General features: G+C 46.6%; 4 protein-coding genes across 4 annotated transcripts; 1 reads left to right on the top strand and 3 right to left on the bottom strand.

The window, feature by feature from the left end:
• Nucleotides 1-1196: 1196 nt before the first annotated feature.
• On the top strand, nucleotides 1197-3100 carry K441DRAFT_661757 (pseudouridine synthase). Its single transcript, XM_067648923.1, has 2 exons — nucleotides 1197-1651; nucleotides 1708-3100. The coding sequence occupies exons 1-2, from the start codon at nucleotides 1406-1408 to the stop codon at nucleotides 2899-2901; spliced, it is 1440 nt and encodes a 479-aa protein (XP_067502914.1). The 5' UTR covers nucleotides 1197-1405; the 3' UTR covers nucleotides 2902-3100.
• Nucleotides 2912-4216, bottom strand: K441DRAFT_565935 (NAD(P)-binding protein; the record flags this gene model as incomplete). The annotated part of the gene is made up of 4 exons (XM_067643722.1): nucleotides 2912-2977; nucleotides 3031-3763; nucleotides 3820-4019; nucleotides 4178-4216. The coding sequence occupies 4 exons, from the start codon at nucleotides 4214-4216 to the stop codon at nucleotides 2912-2914; spliced, it is 1038 nt and encodes a 345-aa protein (XP_067502913.1).
• Nucleotides 4217-5062: 846 nt separating this feature from the next.
• K441DRAFT_566138 (MFS general substrate transporter) lies at nucleotides 5063-6629 on the bottom strand (the record flags this gene model as incomplete). The annotated part of the gene is made up of 2 exons (XM_067643729.1): nucleotides 5063-6342; nucleotides 6437-6629. 2 exons carry the CDS (start codon nucleotides 6627-6629, stop codon nucleotides 5063-5065), a joined length of 1473 nt encoding a protein of 490 aa, XP_067502912.1.
• A 4609-nt stretch (nucleotides 6630-11238) lies between these two features.
• On the bottom strand, nucleotides 11239-14268 carry K441DRAFT_687854 (MFS general substrate transporter; the record flags this gene model as incomplete). The annotated part of the gene is made up of 7 exons (XM_067652131.1): nucleotides 11239-11493; nucleotides 11574-12106; nucleotides 12192-12493; nucleotides 12848-12851; nucleotides 13405-13547; nucleotides 13598-13827; nucleotides 14215-14268. The coding sequence occupies 7 exons, from the start codon at nucleotides 14266-14268 to the stop codon at nucleotides 11239-11241; spliced, it is 1521 nt and encodes a 506-aa protein (XP_067502911.1).
• Between the last annotated feature and the right edge of the window lie 6812 nt (nucleotides 14269-21080).

Below are 21080 nucleotides of genomic sequence, written 5' to 3'. Positions count from 1 at the left end.
ATCGAGTTTAGTAGGTAGCCGTGGTAGCTGCGTCTAAGTCTTTGGTATGTTCTAGCTAAAGTAGCAGATATGGCTAGTATAGCGATGTTGCTGGCCGCGTACACGCACGACTTGTAGATAAACGTATACGCGCGTAATTAGAAGCTCCTCCACCGCGGTAAGTATAGGTAGGAAGCTAGAAACAGGCCCTGGATTGAGCCCGTTACTTTCACCAAATAAGGGAGGAAGGGTTGGATTCTTGAGACCATTGGCGTCCTTAATGCAGGCTTTGTATATACCTATATTATTACCCTCTATAGCTAGGCCCATTTGGAACCACCGCTCCTTATAACGACTGTACGTCTCTATACATTCAGCCTATAGTATACTCCTGAACTTCTTAACTCGCTCCCAATTAACAGCCAAAACAGGTAGTGGTGTGGCCGTAGTTGGAGTAGGTATTGGCGGTAGAGTAGGCATAGGAGCTAGTTCCGGAAAGGACGTATTTAGGCCATCTGGAGTGCCTCTTCTGCTGTATGGAGCTTTATCTATAGTATATAGCGGTAGAGTAGGCGAGTGAGCTTCACCCCGCCGATTAAGAATGCGGTGCTCCCGTTATATTGCCCTAATTATCTTCCGCCGTTAAGCTATTTTAGGGGTATCTTGGCTATTCTGGCCGCGAGGCAGGAAGGCGTTCTTAGTATCGTTTTTAGGTAGAGCAGTTCGCTGGCGCCTTGTAGGACGATTCTTAGTAGTAGAACCTAACTCTATAAGAGCTCTCCGCTTATTCAAACTATATTTGGAGGCCTAGAAAAGTAAGCAGAAGTAGAAGTAGTATATAGGGAATACGCGCCTTTGACCGACATAACTGGCATAGCTTTAAAAGCTTCTTTAAAGGGCCATCTTTAATAAAGTTAAGACGGGGCTTATAGATACAGCACTTGCTGCACTTAATTACAGTAAGGTCTGCTATATTTACGGCATATATAGTGGTATTAATAGAGATATCAACAAATACGTTAACAAAAAGGTACGTGTATAATATTTTAATGTTCCAATATTTTGAAGTTCGTCACGTGAATTCTGCCACGACTTACCGTCCGTAACTTTTTTTGAACCAATTAGAAGCAGGCTTGGCAAAGTTTGAAATCTAGGACCCGAATATATAGACCACTCGTACCTTGGGTCAATGAAAACTTTGGCCGGATACCATAGTCCGCTAATCTCAATCTCAAGCCTCGGCTCGGCACTGAACCCTCCGCTCCGATGCTACCAAAAAAAGTTCCCAAATTATCCTCACCACACCAACCCTTCCACCCCCATACAAAACCAGGTATAGCTCTATACCTCCCTTCCCCTCCCGCTGGCTCCCTCCCCCCGCATCCTCGCCTACCTGGTAAGCAAGGGCCGGATCCCAGCGCCCTCGATGGCTCTAATTCCCTCCCCGCGCGAAGCCTTCCCCGTCCCACCACCCGACACCTTCGCCGAGCCGCCCGCAGTTATAATCCCGCCGTGCGATCCCTGGCCGCGGCCGTACTACCTTAAAGACAGGCTACGGAAGGTGTACCCGTATCACTTCACATACAACACGTATTGCAAGGAGCGATGGCGCGGGCGGGAGATTCTAGATATTTTTGCCAGCGAGTTCAGGGACCGCTCGGTGGAATACTATGTAGACCTGCACTGCCTCCAAATTTCAAAGTGCTGGAGTTAACCTTGTTGGCATAGAAAAACACCATCCTGGCCGGCCGCGTCGTCCTGAACGGCAAGCCCATCACCTCGACGTCCACCATCGTGAAAAACGGAGACGTGATATCGCACACCCTACACCGCCACGAACCCCCCGTGACGGCCCAACCGATTGGCATCGTGCATGAGGATCACGACCTCATTGTCATCAACAAGCCCGCCGGCGTCCCTGTCCACCCGGCCGGCCGCTACAACTACAATTCTATCGTCGAGATCATGCGTGCGGACAGGGGGTACACGTTCAAACCTCTGCCATGCAACCGACTCGACCGTTTGACGAGCGGGATCATGTTCATTGGAAAGCACAAAGCGGCTGCGGAAGACATGAGCCAGCAGATCCGTGACAGGAGCGTGAAGAAAGAGTACATCACGCGGGTCGTGGGCGAGTTTCCAGAGGGAGAAGTAGTGTGCGAGCAGCCGATCCTGCAAATCAGCCCTAAGCTGGGCCTGAACCGCGTAAGGGCGAATGGGAAAGAGGCGAGGACGGTGTTTAAGCGCCTGGCGTATTATCCGCCGAAGGAAGGACAAGACAAGGAGGTGTCGACGACAGAAGCTGAGAAGGGGAAGGAAAATGGCATGGCGTGGAAGAGACTCAGGGGATATTCGATCGTGCGGTGCTTTCCGCTTACCGGACGGACCCACCAGCTCCGAGTGCACTTGCAGTATTTGGGACATCCGATTTCAAACGATCCGATCTATTGCAACCAGCGTGTTTTTGGCCCCTCATTAGGACAGGGCGAAGAAGATTCCGAGAACGATGAAGATATCATGACCAGGCTCGAGCGTATGGGCAAAGAAGACATCGCGGAGGCGGTGGCATACCACGATGAAATGGTTGATGAGTACAACAAGCGAAAAGCTGAGAAGATGACTGGAGAAGTTTGTAATGTCTGCCAAACGCCGCTGTACAGCGATCCTGGAACCCACGAACTAGGGATATATTTACACGCTAAGAGATATGCTTGTGAAGATGGCAAATGGGATTATGAGACGCCATTGCCAGAGTGGGCGCTACCTCCACCAGGAATGGAGGGACCTATGGAAGCAACGACAGAAACCGATCCCCTAGCTGTTAATCTAGAGCAGCTGAGCTTAGAAGGAAAGGGGAACGTATCCGGTATACCCAATGGGACTGATGATACTGCCACACCGGCTCTAGCTGCCGCTGGGTAACTTCATAGCCTCATATGGAGTACTTGAGGTCAATCGGTGCACCGTTCTGCTCTCCGCTCTTCAGCATGGCTTCCAGCTGTTGCACATAGTTAGTATCCCGAGCCAATCACCACACTCAGCAGAACTCACGATCTCCAAATCCGCTAAAGCCTCCTCAGGAGATTGTCTTGGGTTGGGTTTCCCAGCCACAAGACCTTCAGCCCACGCCTTGACTTCCGGCATCACTCCACTGCTGTCATCTTTAAACTCCGTGACTTCCTCTTTTCCGTCTTTGGTCACAGTAACCTTCCCCATAGTAGCCGAAACCGTTCCCTGTTCGCATGCCACATCAAGCTCCAGCCCGGTGAATGTCGTACCAAAAGAGACCGAAAAGCTACCGCTAACACCAGACCCGGTCTTCCACGTCGCCTCGAGGGTATCGACGGGCGGGAGGTACTCCTGCAACAAAGCCGAGTATGCACTCAGCCGAACCGGAGTATCAGTAGAGGGCAGCAAGAGCCGCGTACCAGCGACCAAATGCACGCCTCCATCCAGCAGGAATCCGCCCTGGTAGCCCGGCGTCTTGCGCCACGCCGTCTCGAAGTACTTCGAGCCAGGCTTGACCATCGTGCCCAAGCGCGTGCGGAACCCGAAGACCCGTCCGAGCCGCTTCACCTGCTCCGCCGCGTGCACGAACGAGTCCAGGAAGCGGATGTTCTCGGCGATGCCGAAGGTCACGTTCGCCGTGTCGACGTGCGTCCGGTACCACTCGAGCAGCTCGACGGCTGTGGCGATGTCTTTGGCCATAGGCTTCTCGGCCAGCACGTGCTTGCCGGCGGAGAGGGCCTGCTTGATGTAGGCAGGCTGGTTGGGGATGGGGAGGCTGTACGGGAGTAACGATCAGCATTGCGTCAGAACTTGAGGACGGGGCTATCGTACGCGATTATGACGGCGTTGGTGTCGTCGCGCTTCAGAAGGTCGGCATAACTCTTCCCCTCGCCTGCGTCTTCGCTGTAGAGCTCCACATTGTCGAGGTTTTCGGAAAGGGACTTGGCGGACGCAAGAGAGCGCGAGTAGATGGCTTTCAGACTGAGTTCCGGGGTGGCGAGGACGGCGGGCTGGTTTCCGTCAATTTCTGCCTGGGCATGGCAGATCAGGGGAGGTGGTCTAGGGATTGGGTTACCAGGTGCGCTTCTTTCGCAAAGATACCTGTAGAAGCGTGTTAGCATGGTTTCTGGAGTCTTCAGAATCCCCGTGAGGCCTAAAGAGGGGTTGTCGTGCATTAAGATCTCTTCACAAACATACCACTGCCTATTATCGCAATGCCAATGGTCATGGTGAAATCTATTCGGCTCAATTGTTTTGCTGTCAATGTTTGCGTGTGAGAGGTAACGCCGTGAGAGGTGGGCGTGGGGTAAGAAGAAATAGTTGACTGCCAGCTCGGCGGTGGGGTAAGAACCCCGAATGACGCCAATGGTTCAGCACCCGTAACGCGGCGCCCCAGCACATGTCACGAGGTAGCCTAGTCTGGTGTTAGGGATTTAACCCTAGGTATGGTTCCACAGCAATGGAATAAAGCAGAGGCCCCGGCGAACCTCAATGCCCGGGACGATGCTTATTGCGTGCATAAAGAGAAGGTCTTGTTCATATTGTCCTCATGGGACGTCTTCTCTCCACCGTTCTTCCTCAGGAGGACCGCAGTGGATTCCGCTGCCGTGGAAATGTTCCACGGCCTCAACATTGTGTGCCCGTCACAAGAGACGGAGCAGATCAGGTCGAGTTAAAATGGAATCACATAAGGCTTAGCGAAGTTAGCGGAAGGGTTGCCATATGGAGCAAATTCGAATTGGTAGGGGTAAGTACTTTGGTAAGGTAACGCTGGTTGTTGGGAAGAGTGCGCCTTGTTTTTGGAGGTGCTATGGAAAAGAAACTGCATCCTCTTTAAAGAAAATAGAGACGCGACCTCAGTCGCTGCCAAAAAAAATTTTATTGGCAATATACAGTGAAGGGAGCGCAATGCATAGGATCTATCTAACCCAGCAGGTCTTCTCTTGCGTAAATCCTGCTTCTATACCTGTATCCAGTGCCCAATTAACTCCGATCAAACCATGACTAACGAACGCCAGGATTTAAATAACCTGAATTTCGCCGGGCTGTACTCCAAACACATATACAACAGTTCTCATTTCGTTTGCGCTGCCGCTCGTCGTTTTGTAGTTAAAATGAATGTTCCAGCTATGAACACCCCAAGAGCGCCAAGGGCCACAGAAAACCAATATGCGGCTCTCAACCCTTCCAACCTCGCCGCAATAATCTGAGGAGCGGTAACAGACAGCGGAGATTGTCCTTTCAGCCCATGCTCGTTTGAGGCTCGTTCAATCGTGTAACGGTGGATCGATCCAGCGAATCCGAGGCCACAGCTGATCGAATAGTTCACCATGGTGCTGACGAGGCTGGCGGCGATGCCTTGTTTTTCCTTTGGAAGCGCTGAGGACAATAATATCGTCGCGGCCGGGAAGGAAAGATTCATGGCCCCAGGCATAAGCAGAACAGAAAGAAACGTTTGCGTCCAGTAGGTTTGGTGCAAGGGAGCAGTAGCCATCAATATCGAACCCATAGCAAAAAAGAGCATCGCAATTAACATGACATACGAGACAGGTATACGCCGCAGTAGCCAAACAGTTGAGAACGCAAACAATACGCCTGTAATAGCCACAGGCGATGTTTGCGCAGACGTGAGTAGGGCGCTGTGACCCCGCAGATGTTCAAGGAAAAGATAGAGGTAGTAGGCCCAGATGCCATGGCTGCCCCAGCCTGCGGCAATGCAAGCCAGAACAAAAACAGCATCAATTTGGAGCCCGCGAATAGGGATGAGAGGATGGGCAGTAAGATATAGTTCGACCCAAATGAAAGCAACAAGGAAGAGCAAGCCTAAACCTAGAAGGGTGGCAATGTAAGGCTCGTCCCAGCCTGTGAGGGGCGCTTGGTTGAGGGCGAAGTTAATGAGGATGAGGCCTGTGACACCAGTGATGCAACCAAGATAATCGAAGGTAGGCCGATCGGCTGATCGCTCTTGATACGAGACATCTTCGGGGATGAGGAGATAGGAAATTACCAACATGCAGGCACAAACAATGGATAAAATCCAGAAACACCATGGCCACCATGCCAGCTCAGCGATGAGGGCAGCGAATATGGCTCCAGATGCTGCTCCTGTAGGGCCAGCAGCACCAAAGCATGCGAATACGGTGTTTCGTTTCACGCCGAGAGGGAAATTCCTTCCAATAAGCGCGATGGCATTCGGAACAAGAAGTGCAGGGCCCATTCCTTGGAATGCTCTACATACCCCGAAAAGTATGACGCCGGATTTGCACGAAAAGCCGGAGATAAATGACCAGAGGGAGAACCAGGCCCAGCCTAGCAAAAATACCCTCTTATGGCCGTACATATCGCCCAGTCGACCTGATAACAGCGTTAGCATAGACCAATAGCAAATTCGGGGATATAAATTACTTCGATCCGGCCTTTGCTTCGGATCATATGTGGTGAGACTTACCAGCGGGAAGTATAAATGTCCCTACAGTCATGCTGTAGGCAGCTGAGAACCAGCTCAGCGTTCCGTAATCACGGATGTTGAAGTATTCAGCTAGAATCATGACGGGTGCGACTGTCTGGTTCATTCCACTGAGGGAAAGGAACTGGGCCAGACAGATGATCATGATGAAGGCGATCTCGTGTATTTGAGACATCCCCGGCTTCCTAGGTGGTCCATCTTCTGAGCCTGACGAGACCGACTCAGTTGACTCTGGAATCTTTGAGACATTATCGAGATCCTCCTTGGTGTCCGGTAAGGAAATTGGAGACTCCAATGTACTGCCACAGACATTCTTTTCCTCCTTGCTTGAAAGCGATGGATTGGAGTGGGCTACTTCAAGCGCTCTGGACTTTGCTAGCTCTGCGATCGTGGGAGCTCCAGTTTCTATCCACATANCATGGGGTTTTGAATCATTTGTTTCAATGAGAGGGACTGCTGTCGACGTTATCTGCACGTTCTCAAAGGGTTCTCTACGACTCAGAGATTCATCTGTACCGATGTTCGAAGGCATAACTTGCTACAAGCAAAGTCAGTCACTATTTCAACATGTATTCAGGTACATGCTAACGCTCACCTTCTTCGAGTTTAAGAAAAGCTTTAATAGTAAAATCAATGAAGGCAAGACAAGAGAAGGACCGAATGTCGATGAACCTGAGAGAGCTTGCAGTCCCTTACAGCGGACCGCCCGAAGGTACTTGAATCTCAACGCCTTGTAGGTTAAGGCGATAGATATCGAGTACCAATCAACAGATACACCTACATCATGGCAGAGCACGCGTCTGCTGCACGACAGTCTACTTTCCGCGCAGATGTGGGCCTTGTAGGTAACCTCCGGCCTATCATTTCTGCAACGTGATGGCGTCTGTTTCCTACGATGCTTGCAATAGCGGAGAGCCGAAGGGTCAGCATTAAGAGAGCTCATGGAACGAGAGCTTTGTTGGCGTTAAGATCCTTGCATGCCCTGCCAAGTTCGTTATCCGTCCGGTTCGGAGAAGGTGCATACGCCCACAGGCACGCCTCGCTGCAAGCTCGGTACAGAAAGTTTTAGCAGGCCTTTGGGGTTGATTTGAGTTTATTATGATGCTCTTAGTGTTTTCCAGATTGAGACTATCATTGTTGGATGGAGTCGAGTCAATAGAGGAATGATTGACATCAGACTATGACGCGCAGGGCGGCGAATTGGTTACTGTTTAGCGATTATTAAGCAAGGTATTCGACCGGGCAGCGGCAGAGACTTCGGGCCTTCAAGCATGGAGATAATCTTGCAGCTGGGCATCTGCGAGGACGGCACGAAGGCGTTAGCGGCGAGGTAGTCGTAGCGTGGTTCAGGGCGGGGAGTGATAGGAAACGATGCGCAACGGTGGCTTATCATGGTCGTCAGGTACGGTTTGGTTTCCTGCCGGCGCAAGCGGCAGCCTTCCGAGATAAGGCCTTTTTTGTCGTTGATCGCTCGGCAAAAAAGCCACCAGCATCGCCTCTACCGTCGGTGCAGACTGCCACGACCGCATGAGCCAACCCTCACACAGCGATTAATAACGCCCGAGAGACAACCTACGTTGAAGGCCCCGACAACACCAGGCCATGAGCAGGTGGCTTCATCAGAAGAGCAGACGTAACTGCCGGTTCATTATTGCTGGATGCGTGCAGGTAGTCGTTCGTGAGCCGCCGTGTGCCTCTGTACTCTGCACGACTCCTTCGAAGGCGCGCATGAGGTGAGTGGGATCATCTTCTTGGTTTTACTTGGCTTCTTCCGTTTGCATCCAATTCTCCTGGGCAGTGCAGAGGGCGGGGCGGGCTGCGGGCTGAGGGCTCCTGAGCTCCCCTTGCTCCGTGCCGTTGCCAGAAGCCAAGACTGCCCGGATATTGACCCCATGCCCAATTGGGTGGGAAGTGGAGGAGCTCTGACGCCAACCCGGACACAATGAAACCCGCTGTCAATTGTAATGACATCACGTGATCCCGCAGAGACGGGCCTGAGCCCCCAACGCCAAGGCCTTAGGCAAGCCCTCCTCTTACAAAGTCGGCGTCCCTGCGTCTTACCGCCGTCATCAAACACAATAACAGTCATTACACAGCTCGCTTACGACTCTGCCGGGTCCACCCAGCGATATTACGGGATAGCGCGATCCCTTCGAGGCCTCAGCTGTGGCACAGCTAGGTAGACCCCTGTGTCATCCGTCTGTAATTATGCCAAGCTGCACTTCGTCCTGTTATACTTTCCCCGCTAGCACCTCATCCTTCAAATATGGAACTACGTCTTTCTTCTCCTACAATACGAGACCTTATGCTATTCTCTTATATTGTAGTTCTTCCTTTCAGGTTTAGAGGAAATAATAGCGAATAGTAGCGAATCGTGCAAATTACAATGCTATCCCTTAACCCGTTGACTCTGGCGCAACGATATCGATAGGGATTAGCCCTTATTCGAACCTTTGTGATGAGAACTGTACATCTGATACCGGTGTTCATGCACGAGCCAGCTTAGCGTTGCGTCAACAAGTTAAGGGATACTCGCAATATCAAGCCGGGAGTCGGGAGCGACATGATTTTGTCACTTTCCTTCGTCTCGTAGATCCTTGTTCAATTCCACGGCATAGCTGAATATCTCTCATAATGTCTGCCACGCAAGCTATTCTTTACTTTAGGGGTCGTTCGGTTGCAAAAGCGTCAGATTGAATCTGAACTGAAAGTCCGGCAGAAAGAACGCGTTCCTTCCCGATTTGACACGCGTCTGTGGCTCTACGGGTTGCACGGATGTATGCAATTAAAATAGAATCTAAATATGGAGTTTTAAGCTCCATATTAAAATAACGCCAAGAGCTCTATTTTAGAAGCTAGGCGTATACGGTAAAGTTGCCAATGTTTTAGCGTACTATTCTGGCGTTTTGCGAACGGTGAGAGGAACATTAAACTTTTGAGGCCGTGCAGACAAAATCACTCCGAATCAACAGATTATGAACTGAATCTGAGGCCTCCATATTGCAACCGAACGACCCCTTATATGATACAGCAGTTTAGTATGTTCATCGCCATTACTAGATAACCGTAGGAGAGAATGCTCGCCCACCCGTTATCGGCTACGAACTGCAAAGTAGGTAATCAAGACCACTTCATGTCCGAGCTAACTGCGAAACTGTATTGAAGCCCTGGTACTAATCTGAGCGACCCTTCGAATAATTACTACGGCGGCTACCTGCGTCAGAACGGCACTTATTATGATGTGCGCTTGCCCGTCTCGTTATTAAAATCTTCACTATCATAATCTTCTCGGGTGCCACCTACGCCATCTCAACTCCCTATGTCTAACATCGCAAATCTCCCGCAGGTCGAACCCTGGAACCTCCGCGAAGACGTAATAAACCTCGCGCCGATCGAATTCACCCTTGCTCCAGGCGCATCGGCCGATCAGTACGAACTCCACAAATATAACCCCCAGCTCTTCCAGGCGACCCTGTTCAGAAACTCGCCTACGCCCCAGATTTTGCCGATGTGCCCAAAGATCTCCCCGCCGAAGCATCCTTTCTTCTAGTTTCATCATCCGATTCGCTACCGGTAGGATGGAATGTTGATTCCTGGACCGCAACAGCAGACTACTAGGGGTGTCAAATGCTCAGGGTGGGTAACTACATGTATCGCGATCTGTCCGTCGTAACTTCGCAGAATAAATGGGTCTTCGCGTGCCAGGCATGGAATAAATACACTTACTGGAACTCTGCGGATCCAAATGGATGCTTTGGAGGTATATGCTCTGCTGGAGTGGCTGACGGGAACCGCTTCCCAATTTGCGGGGATTGTTATCCCTTGACACGGCAATTTTGGTCCTTAGGTTATCGATAAGAATCAACTAATCGGAAAAGTTGGGTTAATATAAATATCTAATTGAATCCAGTCGCGAATATAAGCGACCTTGGTAAAGGACCCTACCGTGTCAAGGGATAGCATGCGGAATTATCAGTATTATAAGTCATCTTTTAGCTCCAACAAAACTTATAAAGACCAGGAGACCAAGAATGATGTATTTGGATGTAATTGGGAATCGAGACTAACTGAGTGTATATTTAATGGAGTGCTACGGCGTTCCAGTAGAGATTAAGGTTGCCGAAGTCCGGGATTGAATATGATTCATGAAATTCCTGGGAACAACACAGTTTTCGTCTACGAGGGTTAAGCATGGTTGCATTGGATAGAGCATTGGCATGACTACGATTGATATGAATCAACTATTGCGCCTTCTCTCTACCTTTTCAGTCATTAGGACATTCGTATTCATTCTTTTTCTTTATATTTAGAACGCTGATATTCGCTTTCCACACTTCGTTTAGTATTACATACGCACAGGTCGTGTGTGAAGGTTCATTTCAACATCGAACTTCCGGCATCTTTTACCATCAAATTCCAGCACCGGATTAAGCCCTACCAGGTCCTGATGACGGAAATGTCTAGACTAAGAGACTCAATGCATTCGCAGAGACCTGATTGAAATTTCAAACCCTTGTAAGTCAGCTATGCTAGGCTATCGAGCCCATTCCCTACCTACTAGTATATCATTTTCTAGCGCCACTAAAGCCCCCTGTGACCTTGAAATGAGGTTACGCAACAACAACCATCTATTCACGTTTTCGACCTTTTGCGCCCGCTTTTGGGAGCCCGGTATCTTAGTTTGCGTGACGGAGAGGACGGAAATCCCGAATATATTCGCCAACTCGCGCGAAAATAACTTCCGATCGAATCTGACGCAGCCGCGAAGCATCTATGCCCAGCGTCTACATTTTAATCTGGTACTTCGGGTTCGTCCTGATGCGCTCGCCGTACTTGTAGAAGAACCACGGCAAAGGGCACATTGCCAACGCCATGAATCCCAACAAGGAGTTGCCCCACCCCAACCCAATGGTAGAATACAAGCTACGGCCCGCGAGCGGAAGCAAGGCTCCGATCAGCGATCTCACGGCCGTAGACGCAGCAGTGGCGCTGGCCTCGTAGTAAGGGTATGCGTCGATGAAGTACGTCGCAACGCACATCTGATATACAAGTCAGTCGTGCCTCAGGATACTCAGCTCCAGTCGACTGAGCATCTTCGCTAGAACGGAACAACACTTACGAAAAGAACGGTCAGGCCAATCCCGATGAACATGGTCCCCAGAATCGGCACGATCCAGTGCGTGTGCGCTTGCGCCGACCAGCCGTACCAGAACAGGCCGATGGGGATGAAGAAGCACGCGGGGATCAGTGGCGGCAGGCGGTATTCTGGCTTCATGACGCCTTCGCGGGTGAGCTTCTTCAGCAGCCTGTCGGACACTGCGCCGGCTACTCCGAGCCCGATTAGAGAGCCGACGCCGATTCCAAGGTATGCGAGGCCAACTATCCCTTGGGAAAAGCCGTACTGGTATTGGAAGATCAGGGTAATGGTGGTGAATAGGAGGTACAGGTATCCGTAGATAATGCCCTGGTATATGGACAAAGTGGCCACAATGGGTGACCGGAAAAGGAGATTGATGGGACGGATGATGGAGCGTGCGAAGACGTGCGAGGCGCGGCGGTCGGTGTCCAGCACAGAGCGGAGTCGTGTGTTGCCTGTTTCCTTCTGCAGTCGTTTCGCTTTCTTCTGCAGGAGTACCGGAGGGTACGATTCGTCTTAGAAAATAAACGCAGCAACAGCGCCGACGCCAGACTGAACAGGTATGTTAGAGATCAAGAAAACCGGCATGTTTTGATCGACTTACGGCAATAGAAAGAAGCCATAATACCCATCGCCAGCCAGCGTTCTGGCCTAGAAAGCCACCGGCCACAGGACCGACCACGGGACCTAGCAGAGGACCAAGGGCCCAGATTGCAATGATTCCACCGCGGTGTTCTTGGGCAATCATGTCTCCGAACGACCCCGCGCCAATCGTGATGGGACATCCGCCAAACGTCCCTGCCAAAAAACGAAAGACCACCAGCGAACCAAGGCTATCCGACGCAGCACACGCAATGTTGAAGACCGTGAAAAGGACATTGCAGGTGAGATATACAGGCAGGCTTGCCAATCATTCAATTCAATTCAATCGATGCCTCGAGTTGGTTGAATTGAAAGCTTTGTAAGCAGAGGGCTTAATTGATTGAATTGATTGAATCAATATTGCAATGGTTGCAACTGAATTCAACTGACGTAGTAGTTAGTAACTATTACGAGTCTTGGCATGGTGTTAATGCAGGAGGACCTACCTAGATCGTTTTCTGCCGGCGTTCCTTTCGCCCCTGCCCTCAATATAGGCCTATCGCGAGTCTTGGTATGATGTTAAGTCACCTTCCTACCGTGTATGTCCTGTTCCTTCCTTCTGCGGGCGCTTTAACTGTCCATTTACTATATCAATTATGCCTTCCTTGTCCCACAATCCTACCGCCATTAAAGCTCCAATTATATTAGGTCGTAGTCGCTTCCAGTCAACATCTGCGTACTCATCTGGCTGGAAATCGGTGGTAGACGCGTCGGTATTACCGTCCAAGCTATAATCTGAGGCGCGTTGGAGGTTTGTAGGTTTGTAGGATCAGAACGAGCAGCAGAAAGAGTTGAGGCATTATCTAACGCGTTAGAAGCCATAGGGCGAATCTGGTAGTAAAACTCTGCTTTTTGTAAAGACTTTAACGCCAATATGATGGTGTAAATAACGGGTAATGCTCGGGTAACCCTTTTTTAGTGAGGAACACTAATAAAAATAAGGTTTAAGGCATTACTGCATATAAACTTTAGAATATTATATGATATCAAAGGCTTCAATATTTTTCAATCAATTCAATTCAATCAGGACCTCCAGATTGAATGCGTTGCCAAGACCGCGAGCTCTCAGTTGATTGAATTGATTGAGTCTTGGCATTCAATTCAATTCAATATTGAAGCCTCGTTGAATGATTGGCAAGCCTGTATACAGGCAGCCGGCCGTATAGTTCACTTAGAGGCGCGAGAAATAGCGGGCCGAAGAAGTATCCTAGAATAAATACAGACACGACAAATGATGCGAGTTGGGGGTTGCTGGAGTGATAGGTCGCCATGACCTCGCCAACGGCCGGTGCGAAGATGGTTGATCCCAGGGGTCTAATAGCGTCAGCATTGGAGCAAGAGGGTTTGAAGAGGGAGATGCGAACGTGAGGAATGTGCAGTAGCAGATCACTATGATGTTCTTGGCCTTCCTGCTGTTTTTCCAGTTCATAGGCTTCTTCGGGTCATTCGGCCCGTCCCAGTCAATGAGATCTTCATCGTTCACAGCTATGGTAGTTTCCGCTACCGCAGCGTCATCCTGCTGCTTCTCCAAGTCGTCCGGGAGATCTGATACGTTGGTTTGAGGTTCGGATAGCCCACGCGAAACAGGATCAGCCTTCACAATAGTTGGATCAGCTAAATCCTCCTCAATGTCTTTCAATGGTATTGATCGATTTGCCTCGTCTTTGGAGCCCGATTCTGAAGCTGTTAGACCAGTCACGATGCGGAGACTTTCTGGTGGTCTTTGTAGAGATAAAGAGAAAGTATAATTTTGAAATCCGAGAATGAACAGCGCGGATTTGGAAACCGTATACGAATGCTGGTGGATGCAAACTTGCCACAGTTATGAGCTCTCGTCTATAAAATCACAAAAAGATGGGCGCTGGAGCGAAGTGTCATTGCAATGCTGGAACGAACGGCGCAAGATACATATCGAAGTGAATTGTTAGGAGAGCTAGCTACAGTGCGGTTGTATATCTATCTCGTCCAGAAATTAGCAAACCTCAGAGATGGCGTCCCGGACGAAGAACGCATATTTGGGTCTGGGAATGGTCATGCGGAGAAGCCAGGCTAGCGGTACGCACCAGGCCAACTTTTGAACAGACTGCAGCAGAGGCTAAATAGACAGTTTTCCCCCCAACCACTAGCTTGACTGACAACCGTACATGGTTTGGCGTAGGATTTGCCCCTACTTCTTCCCTGTGGAGCTACGGAGGTCGCTGACATCTAATTTTGTACCTTCCTAGTTAGGAAAATCGACTTACCACCCTCCAGCAGAATTTGCCTGCAGCCTTGACTCCTCCATTATACCGACACTAGTACTACTAAAATTACACAATCGCATAAAAACAGCTTATATAGCTCTTCTAAAGCTTTAATATTATTAAGCTAACTATAGTCTTCTATTAGATCGCGACTAGGGCCTAGGCCCTAGCTATAAAGGCTATAGGAGCTACCTCGAATTAAATCGAAAATATTGCCAAAATTAAACGTCGATCGCTTTAGGGAACGTTCGGTTGCAAGTACAGATCAGAATGAGGGCTTCAGAATCGAGTTGATCTGGAGCCCCGATCTGCGGGACGTCTCGGGGCAGCACCATCCCACAGCACCGCGCACAGACGTCTGCACGTGACCCTGCACGGACCACTATCGTCAACTTCATACTCGATTTTGAAAAACCAGGCACTATTTACAATTGTAATGCTTATATAGTTGTCCGTTAATCTTAACAGAATCCTTCCCCTTCTTTTGGCCACGCGTCCGCTTAGCCTTAGGCAACCTAATAGCAATTGCTGGGGCCTTTAGAGCCTTAGGCGCATCTATAGAAACCACCTATCGCCGTCGCTTTAAAGTTAACTAAATAACTACCTCTTCTAGCATAGGTTCGTCCTTAATTACACTAAAAATAGACAAAATTAACCTATAATCGCCAGCAGCTAATTAAGTATAGGTCCGCTGAGCTTTAGTGCGCGCGGCTCTACCCAATTAATAAAGCAGGATAGGTTTTGGCTCTTAATGCTTAATAGGTTCCTTTAGGGACGCGACTTTAATTTCCTTACTACTTTCTTTACTAAATATGTCTAAACGAGTCCCTATAAGAACCCCCGAGTTATTACGCTATATATCTTTATCCTCCCCTAAAATATTAAGCAATAATACTTCCTTACTACCCCCTATAACTTTATTATACGCTATAGTTAGATCCTAATTATTTATATCGCCGTAGTCCTTATTATTCTTATCTATATTATTAGGCGGTGGCCGTCGAAAACGGACTCTGCACCTGTACGTGGTGACGGCTACGAACCTGGTCTTTGAAGTTCAGATCTAGAGCTAACGCAGAGACGTCGCACAGCGTGCGGACAGGACCTGGTGGTGGTTGTGGGCGTTAAGGGCGGTGGTGAAAGGTTTTCGGATGGTGAGATCTTAAAAACCACTACTGTTGGCCCTCTATAATACGACGACTACTACTGTTCTCCTATCCAGGGCACCTGTACGATCCAACATGGATATATAGTATTTAATAGCATCCCCCAACCCCTAACAGAAAGCATTAACAACCTCTTATATTAATAAATGAGCGAACGTAAACGAGCAAACGAACGAGTAAATATACGGCCCCTCCTAACCCCTAGGGCGATCGCCCGCGGAGCATGCGGTTACTCGCCGTACTGCCATAATACTACTGAAGCGACAGCCGGATATAACCCCGTATGGTTTTCCTTATCTCCTCTTAACGGAGTAGTGCCCCTAGAGAGGGCCTAGTAACTAGGGCCTAGGCACAAAAAATACCCAGGTACATACATCCCGCTTTCGGCTTTTAGTATTAGGATAGTAGAACGGATAAATCCCCCTTACGCCTTTAATAGGCCCTAGGGGGGGGAAGGTATAGCGTATATAGTAATGGTTAAATAAGAGATAGTATATAGGGGATGGCCAAGATATAGGAAACAATAATAATACAGCAATTAATTGGCAAGGCCTAGCTGGGACGTAGTAAACCCTAGCTTAGATAAGCTAGAGAAGGAAGCAGTAGTTTCTAAAAAGTTTAAATATTTAAGGAGGACAGGATGTAGCCGTAGGCCCGCAGGGCCGCCGCTATAGACGGACATGGCAAATCGGGGTTTTTTATCCTACTAAGGTGGCTTATAGGGTTTTTCCTCCCCCCAGCAGCAAGGGTTTTTTCCCATTAATATTACTTTTCCCTTGTGTACGGAGTAGTCTGCGTGGGGCTAGATAGCATCCGTATCAGACGTTAATTAAAGAAGAATTATTATTAGGCGGTTTTTTATTTATAATACCGTTATTGCTAAGATTAACGTTAGCACGTGGGTTAGGAGGCATTAGTTAAACAAACCTACGCCACTTCTTCTCCTCTTAAGCGTCCTTTTAAAGCTCCCTTATAGCCTTATTAGCTGCGTGCTCTGTAGTCTCTGCGCTTGTTTAACTACGTTAATTGGCCTTACTATACTGCTTAAGAGGTAGTGGCTGCTAGTAAGCTTATAGTGGAACTAAAAAGGGAGCGCCTTTGGGTAAAGCTTAAAGCGTTGCCCGCTTACTTAAGAAGGCCGTTTATAACGCCTTAAAGGCTTTAAATTAATCTGCAAATAGGGTAATCTTATCCTCTAGGTGCTGTTTAATAAGATTAATAATATAGAGGGCTGATAATTGTATTCTAGTAAGAGCTTTTAGCCGCTTAGAAAGATTTGTTAGTAATACCTAGCTTTTAATATAGCTTAGCCTCCAGTTAGATTCCGCTAGGATTGCGGTAGTAATATACTAGTAAGGGTAAATAAGCGTTAAAGGAATAAGAAAGCGTTTAATATAGCTGCGTATAAGAAGATATTAATATAGGAGGCCAAATTAATAAGGATCCTCGCACTTACAGTTGCCCGACTTCTACTCCCTTACCTCCATAATCCTCTCCGTATCTATAGGGTCTTTTAAGGCTTCTTCTGCTACTAGACGGAGTTAATTAAAGATCTTCCTTACTGCAAAATGTGTTAACTTGCCGCTTAAGGTTATAAAGTATAGCTTAAACGCAGCTAGGGTTAGCTCTTAAGGAATAGCTACCTTAGATTTATATTTATACTAAATTAGTTTAGTATATTTAGCTAGAATAAACTTCTTAATCTAAACTACGCATTCCTTAAGACTAAGCTAGTAATTAGTAAACGCCTTAATACCCTAGTTAAGCGACTCTACCCGTTAGGACGTATATACGCCTAGATTTGGAAGCTTCCTATATATAAGTAAGAATTAGGAGCAGAATTTAGGGGTAAAGGATATCCTCTTTATTTAAAAAATATTACTAAAACTTACTTTATATAATAGGTAATAAGCTACTATTCTACACGAACGTAGTACGTCTATAGATAGATCTTATCCTTAGCGCTTAGCTTATCTAATAACGCCTACCTATTAATATTAAGGTCCTCTACCGTTACGGATTTTAGGTACGGCCATACTAACGCCTTTAGCTCTTTTCGTTCCTCCTCCAAATAGCCTCTTAGCCGCTTTACTTTCGTCTTAACGCCTTAATTAATCCTCTTCTTAATAGCCTTAGCTGTATGCTATTGGCAGAACTGCTAGAAGGCGCTTAAGAGTTATTCTACCGGAAGAGCTACCTTAAGGCCTTTATTAAAATTAGTAATAATAATGCGCGGAGCACGCTCCTAGAAGCTTATTTACGCGTGCTCTAAAATAAATTACTAGTTTTCTTCTAATTTGGATTTTATAAGCGACTAAAGAGCTAGAAACGAGTGGCCTGTATTTATAACGCCTATAATCTGGCCTAGAAGAAGCTTTACTTAATTAGTGTTAAATATAGCGTCTATCTAATACGCAAAGTCGGGTATAAACCTTCGGCTAAGGTTCTCCTATATAGGCAGCTAAAAGATTAACTGCTAGAGGCTCTAAGTAACCGCATAGCTAGTCTTTGGGCTTATTATATATAAATATTAAGCGTAGTAGTTAAAACTATGCTCCTGAAGGAGTAGTTTAAGCGCGCCTAGGGTACGATTTTAGCTACTGTTTTTAGGAGGAAGGCCGCCAAGACCCCTATATAAGTTGTAATACTTCTTCCTGCTTATAGCTAATTTATAGGTATTAAGCTAACGTATTACTGTTAAATAGGACTCCTTTGTAGCTCTTAAAGTGTAAGCCCTAGCATAAGCTTCCTGGGCGTTAGGTAGTTGATCCTTATAGGCAGTAAACGCTAAAGGATTAGTGATAAAGGCGTGCTCCTTTAAAGGACTCTTACTATATAGAGGATTAGAAACAGTAAGCCGCTATATTATACCGGATTAAATACTACCTTTCCTATATACCTAGGATACTTATAGACGATAAGGATAGCCGCGCTAGCTAGTAATAGTATACTAGCGCTGTCGACTGCTTCCCTCTTTAGTAAAATCGTCTAAATTTTGGTAATTCCGAGTGTGTTTACTATGGTGCTTATAGGTAAATATTTAATGGGGTCTCTTGGTCCCTATAAGGTTACTAAAGTATTTAATAATTAGGAATCCCTTTATAAACGTATAGTTCTAAAGTCTATTAAATACGGCCTTAATTAAGTTAAATTCTTCGCTAGTTTTAGGGGGGAGAAGGTAATAGGTAGGTATCAAGTTAACGACCTTTTTTACCACTACTACTAAATCTAGATGCAACTGTGGGTTTAGCTTCTACTTAGGGCGCTTAATTTTAACTTCTAGTGACGGCGATCGCAGCTATAGTGCGTTATAATCCTTAGTAGGCTATATAGAGGCCGCGCGACGTTTATAATAGGTAGGGGGTAAAGTTCTAGGTAGTAGAAGAGGGGTAAAGGATTTCTGCAAAACCTCCTACACAAAATATTTATCCTACTTAGGATAATTCTCCTGCGGCCGGCGGGTGCGCTTAATTAACTAGGGCCTACTAATCTAGGGCGAAGCTTATAGAGCCTTATTTAAAAGAGTTTAGGTAGGGGATAGTGTATCTAAGACCTTAATTAGGTTACTCTGGCGATTACCAGGCCTTTAAATTGGAGTATTAAAATAAGCGGTAGAAGAAGCAGTAGGGACGGCTATATGGCGGAACCTAGGCTGTAGGAGCACGTTAATATTAGGAAGGGACAAATTAATATCAGAAGAAGGACTATCAGCTATGTTAAGTAGTAGAAAGTTAATATAGCCTTTAAACGTTAAGAATTCGGGGCGTATTTATAGGCAAAATTTACAAAAAATTTAAAGTCGCTGTTATTTAATATCGGGCCTTAATTTCTTGCCCGATATTAACGTGTACTTTATGCGCTGTTTAGGGCAGTATCCCTATATATTAGACTATCGATTTGGCGTATTAACTCTATCTATTTACTACGTGGTGGTTATTTTATCAACGTACGCAAATCGTCGCGTCGACATATAATTTTGAAGATCTTATGCGTTGGCGATAGTGGTCCGTGCAGGGTCACGTGCAGACGTCTGTGCGCGGTGCTGTGGGATGGTGCTGCCCCGAGACGTCCCGAGTTTTTGATGTTCCTTTGACCGCCCAAAAAACACGCTAAAACTAGACGCACTTTACCATATATGGAATCTGAACTGAGGTCTTGGCGTCAGTTCAAATCTGGAGCTCGAAGCTCCTTCTTTGAACTCCAGATTGAATCTGAAGGCTTCAGATTGTGCACGTCCGTGCAACCCGTAGAGCCACAGACGCGTGTCAAATCGGGAAGGAACGCGTTCTTTCTGCCGGACTTTCAGTTCAGATTCAATCTGACGCTTTTGCAACCGAACGTTCCCTTAGTATTTGTTTTAAAAAGCTACTAACCGCGGCTAGAATTCTACTATAAATCCTCTTATAATTAGCAGCTATATTATTAACGCTCCTTAGTCTAGTAGAACAACTAAATATACGCGCGAATTTAAGTAGCGAATCCTTAAGAAGGTTACCTCTAATTAATATAGTAGAGAGAAATCCTATGCCTATATTGCTACTAAATACAACTACTCTACTTAAACAGTCTAGCGAGTTCTTTGACGTTATAGGTATTATAAAACTAAGCCTATATAAAAATCTAGCCTTATACTAGCTATTAAAGAAGTTCGCTATTAATTCGCTTTACGGTATTAATATTAGATAATTAAGGATTAAAAGGTTATTATTTAGAGCGATAAAAGAGGTAGATATAAAGTCTAGCGTTTAGCTAAAGAAAAAGTTACTAAATAGTCTATTCGGCCTCGCTAGAAGAAGGCTTCTAACTTTATATTATAGGGTTACTTCTTATACAATTAGAAGGGTCCTTACTATTTTTTTTAAAAAAAAAAGAGACTAAAGTACAGGCTTGCCAATCATTCAATTCAATTTAATTGACGCCTCAAGTTAGTTAAATTAAAAGCTTTGTAAGCAGAGTGTTTAATTAATTAAATTAATATTATAACTGTAACGGAACCTTATAGCAAGAACTACGGTAGGCTCGTTATTAGGCTAGGTATATAGGTAATATAAGTTAAAGTTAACAACGTAATAACAACTAGTGGAGTGGTTGCCTAACAGATTAACTCTAATTATATTCTAAGAATTACTATAAGGAAGGAACTATCTAGGTAGGGACTAAGGGTCCTTAAATATATAACCGTACTCCTATAAAATTCTTCTTATATATAATATACGTGTGCTCTATTTACTTTATTACGGATTATATAGATTTTATAGATTATATAGATTATATTATATAACCTTAGTTACTATTCCTTATTATATAGCTCCACCGGCTCTAGCTTAAACCGTATTTATATTAACTAACTAGCTTCTTCTAACTCTTCCCTAAATAGTTATAATATTATACTTAAAGCGTCCGTAATACTATCTCCCTTCTCTTTATCTTTATCTTTA

This window comes from Cenococcum geophilum (genome assembly GCF_001692895.1).
Source record: "Cenococcum geophilum 1.58 unplaced genomic scaffold K441scaffold_27, whole genome shotgun sequence".
In the NCBI taxonomy this organism is placed as follows: Eukaryota; Fungi; Ascomycota; class Dothideomycetes; order Gloniales; family Gloniaceae; genus Cenococcum; species Cenococcum geophilum.
The sequence above is the reverse complement of the archived record's forward strand: the minus strand, read 5'-3'. Positions and strand labels throughout refer to the sequence as shown.

Coding starts and splice junctions, on each gene's coding strand:
- K441DRAFT_661757 (XM_067648923.1), top strand. CDS start 1,406: ATGGCTCTAATTCCCTCCCCGCGCGAAGCCTTCCCCGTCCCACCACCC. Junction 1,652..1,707: donor ACCGCTCGGTGGAATACTAT/GTAGACCTGCAC, acceptor TTGTTGGCATAG/AAAAACACCATCCTGGCCGG.